Source organism: Carassius carassius, chromosome 18 (assembly GCF_963082965.1).
Source record: "Carassius carassius chromosome 18, fCarCar2.1, whole genome shotgun sequence".
NCBI lineage: Eukaryota > Metazoa > Chordata > Actinopteri > Cypriniformes > Cyprinidae > Carassius > Carassius carassius.
This window is the reverse complement of record NC_081772.1, coordinates 15619256-15641746: the sequence shown is the minus strand read 5'-3', so window position 1 is coordinate 15641746 and position 22491 is coordinate 15619256. Positions and strand designations below refer to the sequence as shown.

Sequence of the window (22491 nt, the reverse complement as noted above, 5' to 3'; positions counted from 1 at the left end):
AAGCATTGACTAATGATGCCAATATCGGTAGCACTTTATTTTACAGTCCTGTTCCTCATGTACATACTATGTACTTATTATAGTAATTACAATAACTATGTAATAACTAGGTACTAACCCTGAACCTACCCCTAAACCTAACCCTACCCCATGTAGTTACCTTGTATTACCAGAACTTTCTTAGATATATACATTGTAAGTACACTATAAGTACATGTTAGTACACGTACTGTAAAATAAAGTGCAACCCCAATATCATTATAAAATCCCAAATGTAAAGAGCTACATTGGATTCACAAAGAGTGATCCACCGTCTTCAACTAATTTACTAAAAAGAGATTTAATGCCAACAACAAACACAGACCTAGAAACCACATGGTCCAGTTTATAATCTAAGGTGTCACCTGCTGTCTCAATGAAAAAAAGGGTCTGCATTATTAATAAAAGCTGAATCAGAATCATGGACATCGAGTTTACTTACAAGGACAACATTATTAAAGGAGAGCTCATGAACAGTTCAGTGGAACTGAGTGGCCTAAAGTCAGTGTTAAGAAAGTCAAGTTCCTCGTCCAGTGACGAACAATCTGTAGGACATGAGGTTGTGGATGTGGATGTACCAGCACCACAAGATGAGCCACCAGCAGTTCCACAGACATCCCCACCTGCCCTAGAACAAGAGGATGCCAGAGAGTATCTCAGAGAAAATTCTGAAGTCCATCAAAAGCAAGAACGCAGATGATTATTGCAGCAAAGTAGAAGGGAAATAGATGAGTTCAACACTGCATCCCTTGCCTCCATGCAACAAGGTGGCGACAAGGAAGATAGATCATTGGCAGATTATGGAGTGACACCATCCCAAACAGAACATACTTACAGCAGTGTATCTACAAGGAACACATTAACTTCCAGACGCACAGAAGGAGTTGAAGCCCCAGTTTTACGTGGCCTTAAAACTCAGAGTACATCAACACTCAGCTCCAAGTCCAAACTCCAAAGAATAGGGAATTTTTTATTTAGCTAAAGAGTTCATTTGGACTCACCAGACAAGCAATTATACTTATACTTTCAAAATCACAGTTTTTGAGGTTGGGGATTTGCTTTTTACAGAGTAAAATACTGTAATATAATTATAAACACGACCTGAACATGTTTCAGTATTTCATAAATAGAAGTTCTATTCTTTTTTGCATTGAAACAATGTATGAATGTACATAAGAATGTGTTTTGTCTAAGATTATAAACATTGAGTTGACTGATTTTATCAGTCATCATAATGCATGATGTGCATTATATCCATTAATGGGGCTATAAACTTACTTCCAAAGCTGTCGAATCACTGTTTTTCAGTCCCTTTCACTAAATCTTTATGGTTTCTGTTGAATACTAGCTTTCCAGCAAACAGGGAAAGAGTCTCAGCATGACTCCAGAATAGTTGTTAGTCCAAGTAACAACTATTCTACTATTCTTAAAACATGACATCTAAAACAGATGAAATAACTCCACATTTAGTTAATAAACCCCCTTTTATTGAATGTAGAGAGGTTACAGTGAAAACAAACACAGACACACACATCCATACATATATACAGTCAGATGAGTGCTCAGACCTCTGCATTACATACTCCTCCAACAAAAGCAACAGTCATAACATAGGGAACCTGTCTATCTTTTGAAATAATTAATTTTAAACCATTATTTAAACCTCAGGCACAAATGGGTGCAGATTAATGGGATTATGACAAGTGTCTGTAGACTTTTCTTTAAACGGATGCTAGCCAGCATGCACAGCATACATAGACTGTTGGTGTCTTAAATGCTGTGAATAACTTGATAAATAATTTATGGTAAGCAACTTTCATTCTAAAACGATCAAAAATGTCTTGAAAAAAAAAAAGGTTACCCAAAAGAAGCTTTAATAAAGTTAATAATAATTTTTGTCTCTGTATTGTAATACCTTATAAGATGAACATAACAAAAATAAGTAAGTCTGCTTGAAATTGCAGATATACTGAAATGCTGCAGTCACTCATGTACAGGGTAGTTTAGCACTTGGTGGAGATGGTGGAGAAGGCAATGCAGAGAAGAACATCTCAACAGATGAGGTTACAAGTGTGTTTAAGCTCTAAATACCATCACACAATCATGTTTTTCATAAAGCGTTAAGACTGCATGACCGCGGATACCCAAATTAAGCACAAAAAGGTTCACTTCTACGAATACCTGTACAAAAAAAAAAAAAAAAAAAAAAAAAGAGCAAAAAAACAGTACAAAAAGAATAAACCTTTCATTCATTCACGAAGACGGCTCTAATTGCAGAATGCATGCATGCATTTTTTTTTCTTGTTCAGATGACAAGTTAACTTCACGCCACAGCCATAGACAAAACTCAGTTTTACAAACATAACTAGAACGTTAAATAATTGCTAGGCATTGGTCACTATGGGTTAAGGTGATCACATCTGACCCCAAAATCTGCATAAGAGGATGTGGCCAAAGGAGTGTCAGTGTTTAGGGCAGGATACCTGTTTTGATATTTTTGTGGCAATTCATCACAGAAATCAAAAGTGCACTTTAACAGCTTTCTCTCATCCGCTCTCATTTCCATCACGTAGATCCATGTCCTGGCATTTTAACCATGACATGGACAGCATAGTTGCATTGCTAAGGAATCAAATAATGAATGCATTCCACATTCACTTTAACCTGCTCACACATTTTTATAAGATGGACATATCTTGTCATTGCCAGCACGAATGCACAATGGTAATTTGAGCCAGGAAAAAGAAACTGGGCACTACGCTCGAGATACGTATAATGTTGTGAACGTGAAGAATATTTTTGATGATCTTATAACCAATATCAAGTATGTAAGTGGTGATAAGGATACTGATGCACCACCAGAGGAAGTACTTAAAGCTCTTGCATGTGGTGCACTTTATTAAATGGCAACCAAGTGCAGTGAGACTGGTAAAAATAAAACTTATGGTAAAGGTCGCTATGCATCTATGGTAACATGGCTCCGACTGTCATCATCCTTTAACATAAAAAACATAGTAAACAGTGTTGGACCACATCAGCAGAGCGACACTGCAAGCTATTTTGATTTTTGACCCATAAAGTCTTAGTAATAAGTCACTGACCTTCAGTAAAAGCCAAGCAGGTTCTTCCTTTTTTCTTTCCTTCCAAGCCCTAATTACCTAAACTTCAGACAGAATGGGAGATTTTACCAACCCTGCCTTGTGGAGAATCCAAATTCATCCTCCTTATAAGAGCCTATTGAAACATTCACAGCAATATGAAACATCACAGTGGGGTGGGAAGGCGGCACCAACACTGGCCGTGTGCTTACCCACAATGCATTGTGGGCTATGAGGGGCATTAGGTGGAGTCGGTGAGGTGGTGTTTCTCCAACACACAACCACCAGTGACCCTCCTATGGCCCCGGCTAAAAGGGCGACATACAAACATGTGCAATAATAATTACATTCTATGCAAACACATACACACACTCAAGCCCTCATGGCCAGGGGCCACGATCATCTGTCCCAAACACTTCAGTTTTGAATTGTACTTTGTTTTCTAGATGTTTGTTTCAAAGCCGTTTCTGTCCTCATTGTCATTGTGATAGTTGGCAATTAGTTTCTAGTTGGTGACTGTGGTAAGTATGGGGAAGCTGTCGCTACGACATCTCTCTGTCTTTATACCACTCCACAAACTCATCCAACAGCACTGGCCCTGAGAAAAGAGAAAAATGAGTCAAAAGACAAATCTGATGTACTTCCAGCTGCATTTTACAAAGGAATGATGGATGTCTAAATTGGGGTGTAATAATTATAACTATACAGATATGTTAAATTGTGGGTGTTTGTACTCACAGGCCCCGTCCTCATCATAGTTACTGAGATCAAGATTGATAGTCCTACTGAATTCTAGAACATTGCACCATTGATCTTTATTTATAACCTTATACTTAGATTGCTGTGGGAAGAAAAAAAAAGAGGAATAATTGTCAAACATTTCACAAAAATAAAGTATACAAAAATATGTACTGCTGTGCAAATATCTGTATAAACTACCAGTCAAATATCTGTACTCACTAAATTTGCTTCTTAAAACTTTTGATTTAAAATGTATGGTGAATTTGATTCTTCAAACAAATACAGAATGGTAGCTATAAAATTGTAGAACTGTCTCAATACTGTTTAAAAAGCATTTCATGATGCACGAATTTGGCTGAATGTCAAATATATAAGAATTTTTAATAGTTTTACTTTTTTTTTGTTGCTTCTTGTGTTGTTCTAAAACTGCATGACTTTCTTTTTGCTGAACATAAAATAAATTATTTTTGTCTATACAAAGGAAATCATTAGTAACCAAACCAGTTTGGTTCCCAACATTCTTCAAGTTATTTTATGTTTCATAGAATTAAAAAGGTCATACAGTTTTGGAATGAGTGGGTGAATAAATTATGACAGAATTTGGAGTCAACTATCCCTTTAGTAATAATGAGTAGTAATAATGAATTAATTCAAATGAGTAATAATAATGAATGAATTCAAACATTTGACTGGTCATGTAAAATAATTAAAGTGACACTGATAGACTGTAAAGTTTCAAATATTTACTTCTAGAAACTGGTTAAACACTGGAAACAATGGCCAGATCTTCCCAAGCAGAAGTCCCAGCATGCACTTGGCAGTATTCAAGTCTAAACTCCTCTGATCCTTCTCCTGCAAAGGAGTGGAAACATATTAAAGTTTAAAGAGTTTGAATACAAGTTCACACATTAAAATAAAAATATTTAGTTAGCAATTATAGTGGTGAAGTAACATTCTGTAAATGACCAATTATTGCCAAGGTACTTAAACTGCATCCGCTTCAGTACTTAGCAATTTTTTCTGAAACCACCTCAGAAAATATTTGGCTCTCCAAGTACCACCATAATGACCAACATTAAAATACAGTAGTGCTATGTGCAGTTAAAAATAATCCAGGTAATTATTCCTAATAAGAATATTTATTATTGGCAGCCACTTTAAACATTGTAAATACACAGTTTGAACATTAACACTGCACTGTGCTTACAGCCAGGTAAATAAAAAAACTTAAATAATTATTTAATTAAAGTATATTGTACCTAAAAAGTAAATAAAAACTGTACTATACCTAAATGTTAAGAAACTGCACTTAAAAAAAAAAGATTAAATGAAATTGTATTGTACTTAACATTTAAGTACAGTAGCCTACAGTTTTTAAAAATATTTGATTAAAAAAAATTAACTCAGGCTGTATGTGTAGCTTCAGGTAACAATCAGGTCACGCGTCCACAAAAGCCAGCTGAAAACACCCAGCAGTGGTTTTTTTTTTTTCAGTTGAGATGCTGTGGTTGCTATGTAATGGAATATCTGCTGAAGTATTATGGCAGACGCATCCCAAATTAAATGTTTCAACAAGCATTATTTTTCTAAACAATATTAAGTTAGTCCGGCAATTTCATCTGAGCCATTCCAAAGAGCCAGCAAAGCTCCAGTCGCGCTATACAATTCATACCAAGGGAGTGGGAAAAAAAATCTATCTGGACAAGCGAAACTTCTGCCGAGCAGACAAAGAGGTGAAACAACCCAAAATAGCACCATCTCTGTCTCTGAGCAGTCTCAAGCCCTTGTCTGATGTAACTGAAGGACTGTGATGTGCCCAGCATGCATGCAGGGAAGAAAAAAAAAAAAGAAACACAGAAAGGTTCCATATGCACAGCCACTGGTAAAACCAAATATAGTGCTGAAGTCTTTAAAGAAGACCAGAGCTTGTAAAGTGGATAATGATTAATGTTCATCAATCATCTGTCCTAATGCATATACAACACTTACCCTGGCAAAGTCGAAGGCATATCGGTAAATGAGCTTGAAACTGGTGGCATCATTGAGGACAGACCTCAGGTAGTCTAGAGAGTTCCTGAGTTTTTCAGTAGAATCACATCTGTGTTTGACAGAAGAAGAGGAAAAGTGAAGATTGGGATGAGAATACGTAAGGTAGCATGGTAGTAGATGCATTTAAGGTCCATGTTTAGCCAGACATACTGCAATGAGCCCATTCCCTTGAGCCACTCCTGTAAAGTGAAGTAACCCATACTCTGGGCATCAAGCTTCCAGGCCAATACCAGCATCACTACCTGCGTACAAACATACATTAAAATGTAAAGCTACTAGCTAAATATGTTTAGAGTAAACTATGAAATCATATTAGATCAGTTTATTTTCGTACATTCTCTGGCTCTACGCCAATGTCTTCACAGAATTTCTCCATCCCCTCCGGTCCAAAAACGTCATCGCACCCTATTTACACGACACATTCAAACACAATTTACTATTATATACAGTGGCCCCAAAAAGTATTTAGACACATAAGCCACAATTAAAAATGTATAAATGTCTTTGCACTACATTAAACACATGGCATTTATTTTAAAGAAATACATAAACTAAAATCAAATCAAAACATTTCAAGAAGAAGCAATGGGTATACCATTTAAAATAAAAACAAAAAGTCTTGGACACTTTCTAGTTGTCAAACTTTGTGGAACATGTTCAAATGTTAATGTGCCAGAGCACTTTGAACTTAATAGGAATGGACTTTACTGTATATATTCACAAAAAAGAATCACTGTGAGACCAATTTGTTAAAATAATTTAAAAAAGTGAAGCTAGTTCTCAGAAAAGCATATTTTTTGCAGATGCCACTTGGTATGATATTTTATCCTATACTTGATATTTTGTATGCAATGAAATTCAGACATTTTTAAAATGTGACTTAAGTTTCCAAATGCACGTTAGTAGATACTTATAGTCATTCTATTTGCATCTTAACTTCATTTGTCTGAAGCCACAAGGAATTCTGAATCCAAAAAAAACAAACAAATCTAGCCTAAAATTAGGTGACATTATTCACTGCCTTCTAGACATTATCAAGTCAAATTATATCAGTTTACCACCAGGTTCTGATGTGATTATATCAACGAAATAAAAAAATATATACATATGCAATAGTTCGTAGTATTATGACAAAATCAATATGACTTAAATTTTCGCCCACATACCTGCATATTCATAGAACCATTCTAGACATCTCTTGCTAGAAAAAGCTTCAGCTTCCTGAATTTGCAATGCCTCCTGTTTTCTGTAAAGACTGAAATGAACAGACAAGGACTGAGTGGAAGCTATTTAAATACACATTAACACACATTTGTATACACATTTAAGCACGAACATGCTCCATCTGATTCAAACAAGAAGAGACACATGCTCTGAGGGCAGAAATTCACAGACACAAAGATATCTGATGGTGCAATTAAAGGAGCATTGCGTAGGTTCTGAAATTTCTAACCGTTACTGACACCAGTGGCCATTAGAGGAACTGCAGCCAGTCTCATGCTCGTTCTCAGTGCGCACGCTCTTTTTTTTTTTTTGCTTACGAGGAGTGTCTGAATTGTGCTGGAGGCTGGTCGCTTCTTTCTAGGGCTGTAGCTATCGAATATTTTAGTAATCGAGTATTCTACCAAAAATTCCATCGATTAATCGAGTAATCGGATAAAATTTTTGCTTTATTAAAGTGCAATATTAATTATGCAAGAAAAAATAAGACTCCTGGGTCTCTTAAAATGAACAACTAAGTTTCCTTTTTTAGAAAAAAACATTTTTTTTAAAATGCAAAGAATACATCAAAAATAAACATCTAATTAGTACCCATTGTTTCTCTGTCCGTACTTGTACTGTTAACAGTGACAATAAAGTTGACAGATGAATTAAGTGCATTTAAGTGCCATTCAATTGGGGTTTTAAATAAAGCATTTTCTGAGATGCACATTAAACACATAAAACATTAATTCAATTTATCTTTTAATTATTGAAAATTAAGCAAACTTAACTTTTTGGTATACAAAGGGGATTTACTATTAAAAATAAAACATGGAAGAAATGTTGTGTGATTAAACCTTAAAAAAAAGAATGTTTGAATTTTTTTTTTTTTTTTTAGTAGTAGGCTATGTACATTCTGTTGACAATAGTAATACATCTCTGGCAAATACTTGTCTAAACTAAACCGGACTTTTATTTTGACGGGTTGACGTACCTTTACAGTTCTGTGTATGTGATGTGACACTAGTTTTACTCAAATCAAACGGTCAAATGCTCATGAAGTGACTGTCAGAGCAGTTTTGGAGATGTTGTTCGTGTTCACGAGACAGCAGACGCGAGAGTCACGTGCGCTTCAGTGTGTGTAAATAAAAAAAGAAGTGCTTCTGCGCCATTCATTAACAGAGACACGCAGAACATGCAGGATTCATATTTAAATAGACTATTCCGGCTTAATGTTTACATACATTATTCCATATCGTGATTTGATGTAAGTGCAATGACCTATTTTTGAATAATTCATTCAAAATTTGGCAAATTCCGTGCCATTCCGCGTTAAACTGTAAATTCCATTTTTATGACTGGATTCCGCGATTCCCTCCGCGTTTTCTGCATCGTGGAAATCATAGGGCCCTAGTTGTGGTATGCCAGCTCTATCTTGCAATGGACACACGCCAGGACGTTCTCTTTACGTTTGCCCGCGCCTTCAAATCAAAACACTGCTGACTCCTTGCAGTATGCGATTTCGGACGCAGCGCTTGTGTCTCCTTCCGCTTTGTGGGTGACGTAAACGCGTTGTCACATTAAAAAAATCATTACGAAAGAACCTGACGTGAGATTTAAAATAAATTAAAAGAGGCTTCGAGGCAGGGGAATTTGCCTTGATCATTTTTTGTAATCGAGTTACTCAAGGAATCGTTTCAGCCCTACTTCTTTCCATCCACAGAGTCCATTTGAAAACACTATTGCCACTGCTTACTATAATGGCTGGCGTGCCGTACGGTTGTAAACCCAAGTAGACGAGAACGCGCATGACGTCACATTTTGTGACTTTTCGCGCCAATTCGGGCCCGACTCCTCCACACACAATTGAGCCTACAGGCTGATAGAGGCAACTGTGGTGGACAGTCGAGGTGTCATTCTTTTTTTTACATCATGGTTGGCTCATACATGTACAAATGAAAACTCTATCTTAAAGATTTTTTTTTAAGTAAAAACCTCCACATAGCTCCTTTAACAGATTTGATAATTGCAACTTTCTATAGACATTCAAATATTATAAAAACATGCAGTTCCTTCTGTGTATAAATACTAAATTTCTTAATTGACGTGATTTGACAGACACAGTTGTTAATCAAAAAGTTAGCTAGATGGATGAGTGTGTATGTTTGAGTGAATTAGAGGAAGGTCAATGGACAGATGGAATGGACAGAGATGAAAGGCTGGAGATATCGATGGATGAATGGAAAGGTGAATGTTTTGAGCATACTTATCCTGCCGGCTTTTCTTAGCAGCCAGGTCATCTCCAGCAGTGGGTCTCCTCTTTTTCCTGGGGGGCATGGCTCTGGAGCAGCAGGCTGGAAAAGAGAGACAGACAACACAAGAAGATGGTTATTTTTTGGTGTCCTTTTTCAGTAATTCCCTCCCTCAAACCAGGGCTATGTCTTCATTTACTTATGCTATTTTGTGCATTCTGAGTTATTTACACTGTTAAATATTTGGATTCTCATTTGGATTCTCAACGATTTGGACGTATGACAGAGTATTTCTGTGCCGAATACACTCCTTCTGGGTTCGTGTAAGTTTCGGAAAGTTACTTTTGAGCACAAAATGTATTGTATGGGAACTTCTCCTGGAAGAGTGCGCGCACAAAGCAAACCAGCAACCACCAACCAGCAACCAGAGCGAAAGCAAGAGCAGCCCATCAATGTGCTCCAATGGGGTTACTGAAGTTGTCGGCAACGCTGCACAGGACTTACTCAAGAATAATGTATCCAAAGAAGTGTGATTTTTGGATGTGAGGGAAAGTAAACCTTGTTCAGCTTCCCAAAGAACCCAGCATTACGTGAACAGTGGATTCAGTTTGTTTTTCCAGAAAAGCAACGGAGTTTCGCAAGTGTGTTTATTTGTTCCCATCATTTCAGTGATAAATGTTTTATAAGCAAGGCCCAGTTTGACGCTGGATTTGCATATTGGAGCAGCCCAAGCAATAAAAGATCCTGTTCATGAGCTGGACCCGCAGGTAGTAATTAAAACTGGATCAAATTTCTGTGTTGTGTTAGCAATCGGCGCGTAAGTGTACAAGGTGAACTCTTAAGCTCCGCCCACAGCTTGTCTCCAGGAGCTCTGCTGATTTTCTTTTATAAATCTGATCAAATTAAAGCCTCTTCGACGATATGAAGGATGCAATACCACTATATAGGTACTCAAGATTGACATGAGATTGGCCGAAAATGTGTGTGTTATGTCCCCTATAAAATGGCCTGCAAACTCAAAAGAGCTCTTGGAGGAATGTTACTTCTATGATTAAAAAAAAAAAAAATAAGGATTATAGTAAAAATACACAAGCTTCTTAAACGTTTGCAACCAGTAAGATGATCACCAATAAGAGGGAAACTGTGATACATTTTTTCAGGACTGTTTGATGAATCGAAAGTTCAAAAGAACTTCATTTATTTCATACAGACATCTTTTCTAACGTTATACATGTCTTTACTGTTAATTATGATCAATTTGAACCGTCCTTGCCGAATAAAAGCATTAAAATCTTAAGACTCCAAATTTTAAATGGCTGTGTAGAAGAAAAAAAATATACATCATGAGGCAAGTTTCCAGCATCAATTACCCTTTAAGTTCTAACTGTAATTTAACTGTAAATCTGCAGTAAAAAAATAATAATAATAATAAAATATGTTTGATATTAGTTGATAAGGTTATGAAGGGGTGGAGAAGGATGCAAGGTGAGGTCACTACCTGTACCGTGAGACTCTGGGCCGACGTCTTCTGTCAGGTTCTATGGTATAAAAAAAGAAACAGCTTTTAACACTCACAATCCCCCTTTCTCTCTCTTACTCAAACAACATTCTGCAGCAGAGTAGCAGCTATTAGCACCGCACCATAAAAAAGAAGAAAAGTAAGCATATGTGTGTGTGTGATGTAGGTGACTGATCATCTTTTATTCCTGTAACCTTTACAGATGCTGCCTGTGCTCTTCTTGGGGAGGAAAGTTCTGGAAATAAGTTAATGTAAAGCAAAATTCTGTGTGAATCAGGGTTATAAGGGTAGTTATTTAAGTAAATGACTTGATCAAAGGTTAATCTTTAGAATGTAATGATGCCTTTGAGAGTCCTAACCTCACATTTAGCCAAACACTGCTATCCCACAATGCTAATCTATCTACCAAAACAAGCAACACTGACCAGTACAGCAGTGTCAGATTTTGCATTAATCTCAATATAAGAACCACAAGGGAACAGAGGATTTATGGCCTGGTCTGATAATATTCACACTACAATGTCAGCTGTCATCACATCTGCAAAATTTTGCATGTAATTATACATACATACATACATACATACATATATATATATATATACACACACAGTGGGTACGGAAAGTATTCAGACCCCCTTAAATTTTTCACTCTTGGTTATATTGCAGCCATTTGCTAAAGTCAGTTAAGTTCTTTTATTTTTCTCATTAATGTACACACAGCACCCCATATTGACAGAAAAACACAGAATTGTTTACATTTTTGCTGATTTATAAAAAATAAAAATAAAAAAACGGAAATATCACATGGTCCTAAGTATTCAGACCCTTTGCTGTGACACTCATATTTAACTCAGGTGCTGTCCATTTCTTCTGATCTTCTATGTTCATTTATGTGGTTTATTTGATTTTGATGCTATAAATTAACTAGAAGCAAGAGACGATCAGTTAGTTTTAACTGATGATCTAACTTACAGCGATCTGTTCGACACATTCAAGAGCCACAAAACGGTATTTATTGTTTACATTTCTTTAAAAAATGACCACATTTGAAAGGTGAAATAACCAAATGAGACTTTGTTTCATATTAAAAGTAAGCTGGTAATGTTAATGTCCTGTCTGTCAGCATGTTGTCAGTGCCCTCTCTGTTCCGCGATATATTGTTGACTCCCCCCGTGTTTCTCTTAATGTTACGATTTCCAAACCTTAAGTTATAGCTCACTTTAGGAATTGACAGTTAAAGGGTTTTGATGCAATACTTAATGGTTTTTAACGGATTACTTAAGTGTAAAACAGCATTTAAAGGAAACTGTAATTTAATTAACGATGTGAGAAAGACCGTTCTTCCCCAGTCTCATAAAATAAATTTGGGTCGCACATAAATTGACAGGGTCGGTCGGAAACCGGAACCAAACAATTTTTTTTTTTAGGCCTGAGGTCAAAGGAACTGCCTGAAGAGCTCAGAGACAGAATTGTGGCAAGGCACAGGTCTGGCCAAGGTTACAAAAAAAGTTCTGCTGCACTTAAGGTTCCTAAGAGCACAGTGGCCTCCATAATCCTTAAATTGAAGACGTTTGGGACGACCAGAACCCTTCCTAGAGCTGGCCATCCGGCCAAACTGAGCTATCGGGGGAGAAGAGCCTTGGTCACTGTTGCAGAGCTCCAGAGATGCAGAGATGCAGTGAAACCATCACTGCAGCCCTCCACCAGTCGGGGCTTTATGATTCTCTGGTCTGATGAGACCAAGAGAGAACTTTTTGGCCTTAATTCTAAGCGTTATGTGTGGAGAAAACCAGGCACTGCTCATCACCTGTCCAATACAGTCCCAACAGTGAAGCATGGTGGTGGCAGCATCATGCTGTGGGGGTGTTTTTCAGCTGCAGGGACAGGACGACTGGTTGCAATCGAGGGAAAGATGAATGCGGCCAAGTACAGGGATACCTGGATGAAAACCTTCTCCAGAGTGCTCAGGGCCTCAGACTGGGCCAAAGGTTCACCTTCCAACAAGACAATGACCCTAAGCACACAGCTAAAAGAACGAAGGAGTGACTTCACATCAACTCCGTGACTGTTCTTGAATGGCCCAGCCAGAGCCCTGACTTAAACCCAATTGAGCATCTCTGGAGAGACCTGAAAATGGCTGTCCACCAATGTTTACCATCCAACCTGACAGAACTGGAGAGGATCTGCAAGGAGGAATGGCAGAGGATCCCCAAATCCAGGTGTGAAAACTTGTTGCATCTTTCCCAAAAAGACTCATGGCTGTATTAGATCAAAAGGGTGTTTCTACTAAATACTGAGCAAAGGGTCTGAATACTTAGGACCATGTGACTTTAAATTTTTCTTTTTAAATACATGTGCAAAAATGTGAGCAATTGTGTTTTTCTGTCAATATGGGGTGCTGTGTGTACAATGAGGAAAAAAATGAACTTAAATGATTTTAGCAAAAGGCTGCAATATAACAGAGTGAGATTTAAGGAGGTCTGAATACCGTATTTTTTGGACTAAGTCGCACCTGAGTATAAGTCGCATCAGTCCAAAAATACGTCATGATGAGGATAAAAACATATGAGTCGTATTTATTAAGAACCAAGAGAAAACATTACCGTCTACAGCCGCGAGAGGGCGCTCTATGTCTTCAGTGTAGGCTACAGGAGCACTGAGCAGCATAGAGTGCCATCTTGCGGCTGTAGGCGGTAATATTTTCTCTTGGTGCATTTCTCTTAGTTCATTTCTCTTGGTTCATGTCAAATTAATTTTGATAAATAAGTCACACCTGATTGTAAGTCGCAGGACCAGCCAAACTATGAAAAAAAAAAAGTGCGACTTATAGTCCGGAAAATACGGTACTTTCCATACCCACTGTGTGTATGTATATTAGTTCTACTCCTCTGCTATTCCTTTCCTGTTTGTTTAGAAAAAAATTATTTTCAAAAGTATTTTACGTCATGATTGGGTTTTTTTTTTTTTTTAACAAATACAGGGCAGATTTGTCTAAAAATCTGCATAACCCACATAATCGTGGTTGTAAATGATCTACTCTAATGCCGCCTAAAGTTTTCTCTTTTAAAAGTCATGTTTGAAGGCTGATAAATCAAACAGAAGTGCTTTCAAATTAAGTTAAATATAGATTCACTATACATGAAAATGTGCATAAATCCCACCTGTAAAAATGCTCTTGGTTTAAACTATTTAGAGGTTTTAATGTTAAATCTGGCAATCCAGCTGAAGAATATTTAAGTGCATGCAGACTTAGTCCATATTTACCAGCCTGTGCAGGGTGTGGTAGATCTTGTGGATACTGGCCACTGTGGACAAATGAGCGTTCAGCTGGAAATCTGTGAGGGACATACAAACATCTGTTACTCCTGGCAGTTATGTACACATCTGGGCTGTACGTAGGTTTCCGTGTGTTGCTTGTTGTGGTGCGTATGTATATGTTCATACAGTGTCTTCAGTCTACATGTTGAAATTATTGAGGATATGGGAAATAATCCTCTGCTCCAGTCATCCTGTAGAGCGACAGAAATATGAGAGGCCACTTGAGATGCTGAAGTGTTTCTAGTAGTCTAATGCATACAATATGCATTTAACTGCTCTGTGTCTTAATTATAAATATAGCCGCCTACCAACACAGTCATCCATAATCTTTTTATCAAGTATGGTTTCATCAAGAAAGTAAATCCCAGTGTGGAGGTCATATTTCTCCAGCATATAAATATCAGGTCATGGCTTATATTCTGTATTCAGAAAAATGTATGAACGCAGGATTTGGGATTAGATATATTTGAGATTTAAATATACAGATTGAAACCGGCTTAAAGGATATACTTAACTCCAGTTGCACAAAAAGTAAATGGCAATATTCCAGAAACTTGTAACCCAACACTTCAAAAGATGCATTGATTCATTATATGTGGTAATGTGATGAATTTAATTGTTTTCAAAGAAAGTCAGTAATGCCAATTGCCTTTCAGTCTTTAATTTACTTTTAGATCCCCAGATATTTTTTTTTATTCAGCATATTCTTAAAGATAAAATAGCCTAAATATCAAAAAACGATATTCAGATATGAATAGATGTGCATTGTTAAAGGCCAATGGCATCTTCTTAAAGGTTCACTAGACCTCAGTGTCTAAGAACTGTCCTCATGCAGTGCAATGAAAAAACTTATATATTCTAAAACATAAAGAAACCCTTTTTGAAGTATATGGTTCTTATTTTCATTCGTTTTAGTGAAATTAATAACATGATGAAGGTGGATCAGGCACCAATGTTCCTACTATACTGTGAATGCTTCCCGGTTAAATTTAATGCGATTTTTTTTTTATTATTGTTAACATTTTATGTTTTGTTTATTTGTTTGTTTTCAAATAATATGAATAGTAAATAATTTGGTATTTATTAGACTGTTTCTGACTTCAGTCGGAATGGAAAAACCCTATACAATATTCAAACGACAAAACGTGTTGGTGAATGAAAACTAGGTTAGTATTACACATTTTTAGAGAAATTAAAGACCGACGTAGCGATGTGAAAATTACATACGCATATGGTTTATTTTGCACACATGATAAAGTTCCACGTTCACGCTATTCGGATCTAAAACGATACGTCTCGGTGCAGGCCTTTCTAAACAAGCGATGGGCGAGCAGACAAGCACCCGAAACAATATTAAATTCAGAGTTGGTGAAAGACATTCAGTTTAAACAGAGTCCGGTATCTAATCCAGGACATTTTTAAAGCAAACTCGACATAAAACGAGACTATTTGTGAACGTGTGACGCAGTTGTCAGGAATGTCAGTGGATATGAAATACCCCAAACATTTAAGAAACAGTATTACTCGCATTCACACCGAAACATTACAGACATTCACATCTCTATACTGATTGCAGTTGAAAATAAGATGTTCTGCCACATAGTTCACATATGAGTGCATATATACACACAACTTGCAACGACTTTACAAAGTATTTAAAGAGACTGTGGACTTCTGGGAAATGTAGTCTAACGACAATCAACGCCTGCGTTTGTCAATGAAATGGTTCGGCTGAATAAACCACATTTCCCAGAATTCCTCATATCATAATTTCAATGGGTACTCTCCCCGGCTGATGAATGCGACCCAAATGCTGCAAAAATATTTTTTTTATCTTTGATCAAATACTTTTTTTCACAACGAAATGCAGTTGATCTTTCAGAGGGACGTACAGTAATGCGCCAGATCATACTCGACGTGTTTACAAGCACTATTTTTTTACACAACTGCGTCACAATTTTCACCGCCTGTCATTTTACCGCAGTTTTCTCAAAAACACACTGACCTGTTTAGCTCTAAAACAACAATCTTTAACTTGCTCTTCGGTTGCTCTGCATCGCTAGCTCGAGTTGTGATGAGATGCATCTCTTAAGGTTATTTGGGTATTAAAGGTAATTAGTGTGCAAGTGTATTGTGTAAATAGGATCCGATACCTTGCTCGGATCGCTGTATATACTCAAGCAAAGAAGCTTAAAATGCAGCGTTATCCCTTGCAAGGATGTTGTTGCTTGCAAGCGTCCAAGACATCGGGGTAAAAACACAAAGAGAGCAGCTAGCAAGCTCAGAGTCAATCTGATGATTTGAATGCTCGGGTAACGGCTACTTCACTCACAAAATGCGTCAATACAGCGAATCATACATCATAAAAGAAGTCACGGCGACTTGTCAAGGTTCGCAATTGCCATCACTGGTCGACAGAATACGAATAACAGTGAAAACGCACTATTGTACTTACTTGACGCATCTGAGTGCATTTTTATGAAACACAACTGTATTTGTGTGAGTCAGTCTGCAGACCGGCCAGTGGGCGGGACATGTTAATATAATACATGCCCACAAATGATTTAGTTGGACGAAATTTTCAGTCGCTACGCCCACTCGTTTCAATGATTGGTCGAGAGAAGTGTCAAATACACTGCGCAAGTAACCCTGTGTACATTCCGCCTCTAAACCAACGTGATTGGTTAAAATACTTCCACAGCACTTGCTTTCGACGCACATGATTGGCCGAGAAGTATGTCTCCACCCATCACTTACGATAGCTTCCTCGTGCATAGCAGAAATCCAGCCCACGATGATACGCTATTGGCTCAGCTGTGCACCAACACAGAACCCACTTGGGATAACAAAACAATGGTGAGAGAATACAGTGAAAAACATTACAGGACGAGGTTGCCTTTACTCATTTCTGCGCCACTGTCATCCAAAAATTTCTATGAAAAGTTGCAAAAGAAAACTGAAAACGTCACAAGGAGCAGGAACCACAATTATGGTAGCCATTGTGATTAAAATGGTTAGTCACACACAAAAAGCATCATAATTTCCTGCCCCTAATGTTTGTTCATAGCCAGTATTTATCTGTTGGCCATAAAAGAAGATGTTGGGCAAACTGGCAGCTTCAGTGACCATTCACTTTCATTGTACTCATTGGCAATAAATAGTATAAAGACAAATGATGAACCATTCTGCCTAGCATCTCCATTTGTGTGTTATATGCAGTGTATTTCAGTAAAACATACCCTGTGCTTAGTGTTACATGGTCTTTGATCTACAGTTGCTGTTATAATACTTAATATTATATACTGAATTTTGTGTGGGATTAACTATGCACCTATGCACTATGCAACTATGCAATAACAATTTTTTTTTTCCTTTTTACAGTTTCCTCTTTCTCATGGTCAAATCAGCTGTGGGTCTAAGTTATAATAAGTATAAATTGGCATGAAAGTTGAGCATGAATTAATACATTGTTAAAATATTTTTTGAGAACAATTTAATATTACCGAGTCATCCCCAGATATCCTAATTATTAGGTGCCATAATGAACAGCATTTGTTAGTCTATATATTGGTTCAGTACAGTACACAGAATATTTAGGATGTCAGACAAAAAAAAAAAAAAAAACCTTTTGAATATTGCAGCAAGGGGGAAAAAGTAATACTTTCCTCTTTAATATTTGCTATAACACGTAGCAAGGACTTTAAAATAATATAATAAATAAAAAGAAAACAGATTGAATACAAAAAGAATAGAGCAAGCTATTTGGTTAATGTGCATGTACCACTCCAACATGTTGGGTTAACTTCAAAAGAGTGACTGTCCTTCGAGTGCACTTTGGGCAATGATACAGTCAAGGCATGAGGATCTAATACAAGAGGCAAATCATTCAGAGTAAAGTTACTGGCGGTGCTTGTCTCCATCTTGGATGTGCAATGTTGAAAGCAAAATACATCCACAAGGCTGTTAGTAAGCTTCATCAAGGCTGGTGCACTGACACACATCTGTTCCATCTTCTGTCACCACACTGAGCCCTCGAACTGATTGCCATTTTACAGTCAGTATCCATCAGGTGTATGGTAGGGAAGGTGTAGCAGGGTCCCCCTTTCATAAAATAAATAAATAAAAAGAATAATAACAACAACAATAATAATAATAATAAAGAGAAAAAAAAGAAAACACTTTTCAGATTCATCAGATTCTGTTGCATCCTCTTTGGCTCAGACAGTGTAGCTACATACACTGCAGAAACAATCAGAAGCTAATGTATAAGGTTCACAATATACGATGCATTTCATGTTCTTGTATAGACCTTTTTCTTCGCTTCTCCGTGGAGGGCGCCATAGCGGCGAGTGACTTCCTGTAGGATGCTTCGAACTTCCGTTTAGTAACTGTCAAGCTACTGTAATGGCGAATCGCGGAGGCTCCGGGAAGTTTTGTGCTGCTAAAGGCTGTCACAACAGCTACAGGAAGCTCAAAAATCTTCTTGATCAAGAGTGTTATGATCACAAGCCAACAATAAGAGCAGAATGTAAATGCCCAAGACCATTTAAATTGCACAAGATGCCATCCGACGACGACGGTAAAAGACAGTGGCTCGCAGCACTTAATTTGAAATGCCCGCCTCGTAACGTCCATGTATGCTCATTCCACTTTGTGGACAGACAACCAACGACAGAAAATCCATATCCTGAACTTTGGCTTGGATATGATCGTCCATTAAGTAAGAAGAGAAGACGACGAACGTGGTCGGACGAAGGTGAGAATATTTACTAACGTTATTTACACGGCTAACGTCCTATAAGGACTGCACAATTAAATGCAGCTTATGATACAATAATTTTAGTATGTCTAGACGACCAAGTTCTCATGATGTGTACTTAAACAACTTTGAGAGACAAGCGTTTCATTCAGCAAAGTGTATTCAATATATATTCAGCATTAATGCATGTGTTATGAACCCTAACTGCGCAGTTAAGTTTATCGACGACGCTTAATATGATGGGATTATAATATAACAGTGCATCTTGTAACAATAAAGTTGACAGTGGTTTCATACATTAATTTAAAACAATAAAAACGAAGTATAATGCACATTTCTTTGTTCTTCCTTTTCTAAAACAAGAGTTTAAGAACATTGCTGTATTTTGTGTTATTAATTAAAGAGTAACTAAACCCTAAACCAAAACACAACTAAAATCCAGGCCTGGTCCTCTCTCGTCCTTCACTGTCGTCGTTCTTGTTTTATATCCTTCCATCTCCTCCGTGGGACTCGAGACCTGTGGGTCGAGCAGGTGTCGCTGATTTCTCAATCGCCCCACCGGCCTCGTCCCATTCCCACGGCTCTCGGCCCCGCCCCACTCGCCACATAAACTTTTCATGATTGAGTTTTTTAACTGACTACAGTTATGATTACTGACTTTATATATTTGAATGTTTGATAGACTTGACGGCATTACGTCATCGCCAATGACATCATTACGTCGAGCGTAAAAGAACCGGTGAACCGTTTTTTTCAGCCGGTTTATTGAATCGAACTGTCTGAAAAAAACAGTTCACGGAAAAGAACCGAACTTCCCATCACTACTCCCGCCGGACTGCACTCACTTGCACTAATTTCGAGAAAGGTATAACTGCAGCCTGGATAGGGGCGGGAACTCCAAAACGGGGTGGGAGCTCCAAAATAGGGCGTGGCTTCCTACCATTGAGAGACAGGCGCATGACACGCATGCACAATTTTTCCCCAATCCACTTCAGTGCAAACTCCACCCCACAGCTGATTCTGAAGTTTTTATTGGTTGTGTCAGTTAAAGTGTTTCCCATACTATGCAACAAAAAATGCTAACCCCTAAACCTAACCAACACCTTACCTTAACCATTGAAATTGAATGGTGGGATTGTAATATGTAAATATGTATCTATATAGCATATTTTATTTTAGATGAACTAGAAACAATGTTTAATTTATACATTTAAAAAAAAAATTTAAGTCAGTAACAATTGGCAGAAGCCACAGCCAATGGTGAAAGTCTTTGCGAAAGGAGACCCTGCCCCATTTTAGAAGTTCTGCCCAATTTTGGAGTTCACGCCCCATTTTGTAGATCTCTGGTCTGCAGTTATACCCACTTTAAACTTTCCGGATCGGAGCACGCTTACGTCATGTTTGAGATAACGGAGAAAACCGCTTACGCTAATATTCTGTCACGAAAACAAATTCCTCGTATATGTGTAAACCAACATACCTGGCAATAAAGCTCATTCTGATTCTGATTCATTCTAATATTCTGCTGAATAATTAATAATAATTAATTTCTTATTTATGACGTGCATTGATTTTCACTTGTATACATCAGAAAATTATTACGAAGACTAATAATTAAATAATTTGCAGCTTTACTCGGAAACTACATTTCCTGTTCACCAATAAGGTAAGAACCAGAGCATAGACTGTATAAAAACATGGACGTAGTGTCCCTGATGTCACCCATAGGTTTCCAAAGAGAGTTTTTGAAACCAAAAGTGGGCAGAGCGGGCCATCGCCATCTTGGCAGGGCGTCACCGCGCAGCATCATAGAATGTCTATGAGCAGATTTACGCTAACTTTTAGGGGAAAACAAACCGGCATACAGTATTGGATCGAGGAAGTGGACTAACCTTACAACATGCCAAAGAGTTGTTGTGTGGTTGGGTGCATAATGTTTGTAAAACCCCAAATTTGAAACTCATGACTACCTGCCATCATCATCAATATCTTGCTGTTATGGAAATATCATGAATTACGTATGATGCTAATTGAAAGCTAAACCAGGCTAGTTGTATGGCTGGACTGAAAAGTGCACTCAGTACTTCCAGAATGATCTTCTGCACTCTGGACCGCCCGCCATTTTTAAATTCCGAAATTCAGTGAAGAGCCAACAAGGAAATGGACCAAGTGACCGAGCGATTAATTGAAGAAGTGAGGAAATACAGCCATCTGTATGACTTTATATTTTATACCATTATATTTTACACCAATACAATTTACACACCAAGTTGACCACGACACACAATGTTGTTTTGCCATGGCACAATTCCGCTCTCTTTCAGTCGCCATTGTTCGTAGAAGCCCGCGAGGATCGAGGAATGTAAAAACAGTGGAACCCGCTCGCGTCAACTAGCGTTTCGGCGGTGTAACTGCAGAGCAAAACAGATAGACGCAGAAGTATAAATGCTCACGACGACGTCACCTACGTGCGTAGCCTACGACGTACACAACGGCGTACACTCGACGCAGAAGTATAAATTGGCCTTTAAGACTCTGGCCACTGGGTTTTACACCAATTTGATACTTTGAGAATGAAGGGACATGTTTTTAAATTCACCAAATTAAGTTTATGGATGTACCTTTAATGCTCTGTGGCAGGCAGGGTGGACATATAATTACTTGACATGTTTTAGGGATTTCTTAAGTTATTCACGCCTGCCAGCTGTTTACGGAAGTTGCTTTTTGCCGCTAATTTCTATGGGAAATCTAGTATATTTTCCCCTAAAAAGGGGCGGTAACGAAATTGACAGTTACTTTCGCGGATGTGCCGGTTGTGAGTATAAAAAAATAGGCAAAAAAGCTAGTTGCTGAAGCCACGCCCACCTAGCGCAACAGCAGTGACAGCAGCGGCAATCCATCTGTCACTCTAGTGGCCACGCCCTTAATTATGCAGAACTTTAAGGCTTAATTTTAATTAAAAAGGATGAGTTATAGAAAAATTCAACCCCCTTCACAGTTGTCATGAAGGGCAAAATTAGCTAAATAGACCAAAATCATTTTTTGCACCAGGGTGTAAACATGTTTTTGTCTGCTGTAAATTTGGGCATTTTAATATGAGGAGTCTATGAGATCGACTCCTTTTTGCAGCCAGACTCAAGCGGCCAGTCGATGAATTGCAGTTTCAGTCACTTCCTTGTTGGCATGACTAGAGAGCAGGAGGTTGCCTCTCAAACCAGAGCCATTATAAACCCAAATATACTTGATTGAATTACATTTATTTAATTAAATTTATTGAAAAGTGTAGGGTAGTAGTTATAGAGTATGTTTGCGGTTGTAATGATGACAGTAGTGCACACAAAAGCGGCAGCACACAAGAGGTCCAGCTGTGGCCTAATGGTTAGAGAGTTGGACTTGTAACCAGAAGGTTGCAGGTTCGAGTCACGGTGCTGGCAGGAGTTGTGGTGGGGGAGAGTGAATGAACAGAGCTCTCTTCCACCCTCAATACGCATGGCTGAAGTGCCCTTAAACAAG

General features: G+C 37.9%; 1 protein-coding gene across 6 annotated transcripts; it reads right to left on the bottom strand.

Moving 5' to 3' along the window:
- Window positions 1-1504: 1504 nt before the first annotated feature.
- Window positions 1505-16749, bottom strand: LOC132092530 (DCN1-like protein 4). Of its 6 annotated transcripts, XM_059498805.1 has the most exons (12): window positions 16373-16668; window positions 14346-14410; window positions 14166-14236; window positions 10881-10920; window positions 9397-9484; window positions 7094-7182; window positions 6262-6332; window positions 6078-6169; window positions 5868-5976; window positions 4626-4730; window positions 3876-3978; window positions 1505-3735 (listed from the first exon to the last, which is right to left on the bottom strand). In XM_059498805.1, the coding sequence occupies exons 5-12, from the start codon at window positions 9465-9467 to the stop codon at window positions 3680-3682; spliced, it is 696 nt and encodes a 231-aa protein (XP_059354788.1). In that variant the 5' UTR covers window positions 9468-9484; window positions 10881-10920; window positions 14166-14236; window positions 14346-14410; window positions 16373-16668; the 3' UTR covers window positions 1505-3679. The 6 variants fall into 6 exon arrangements, with proteins under 6 accessions (XP_059354788.1, XP_059354787.1, XP_059354785.1 ...); XM_059498804.1 differs by lacking the exon at window positions 16373-16668 and adding an exon at window positions 16675-16749 and having other exon boundaries at window positions 14166-14410; XM_059498802.1 differs by lacking the exons at window positions 14346-14410; window positions 16373-16668 and adding an exon at window positions 16675-16749.
- Window positions 16750-22491: the final 5742 nt, after the last annotated feature.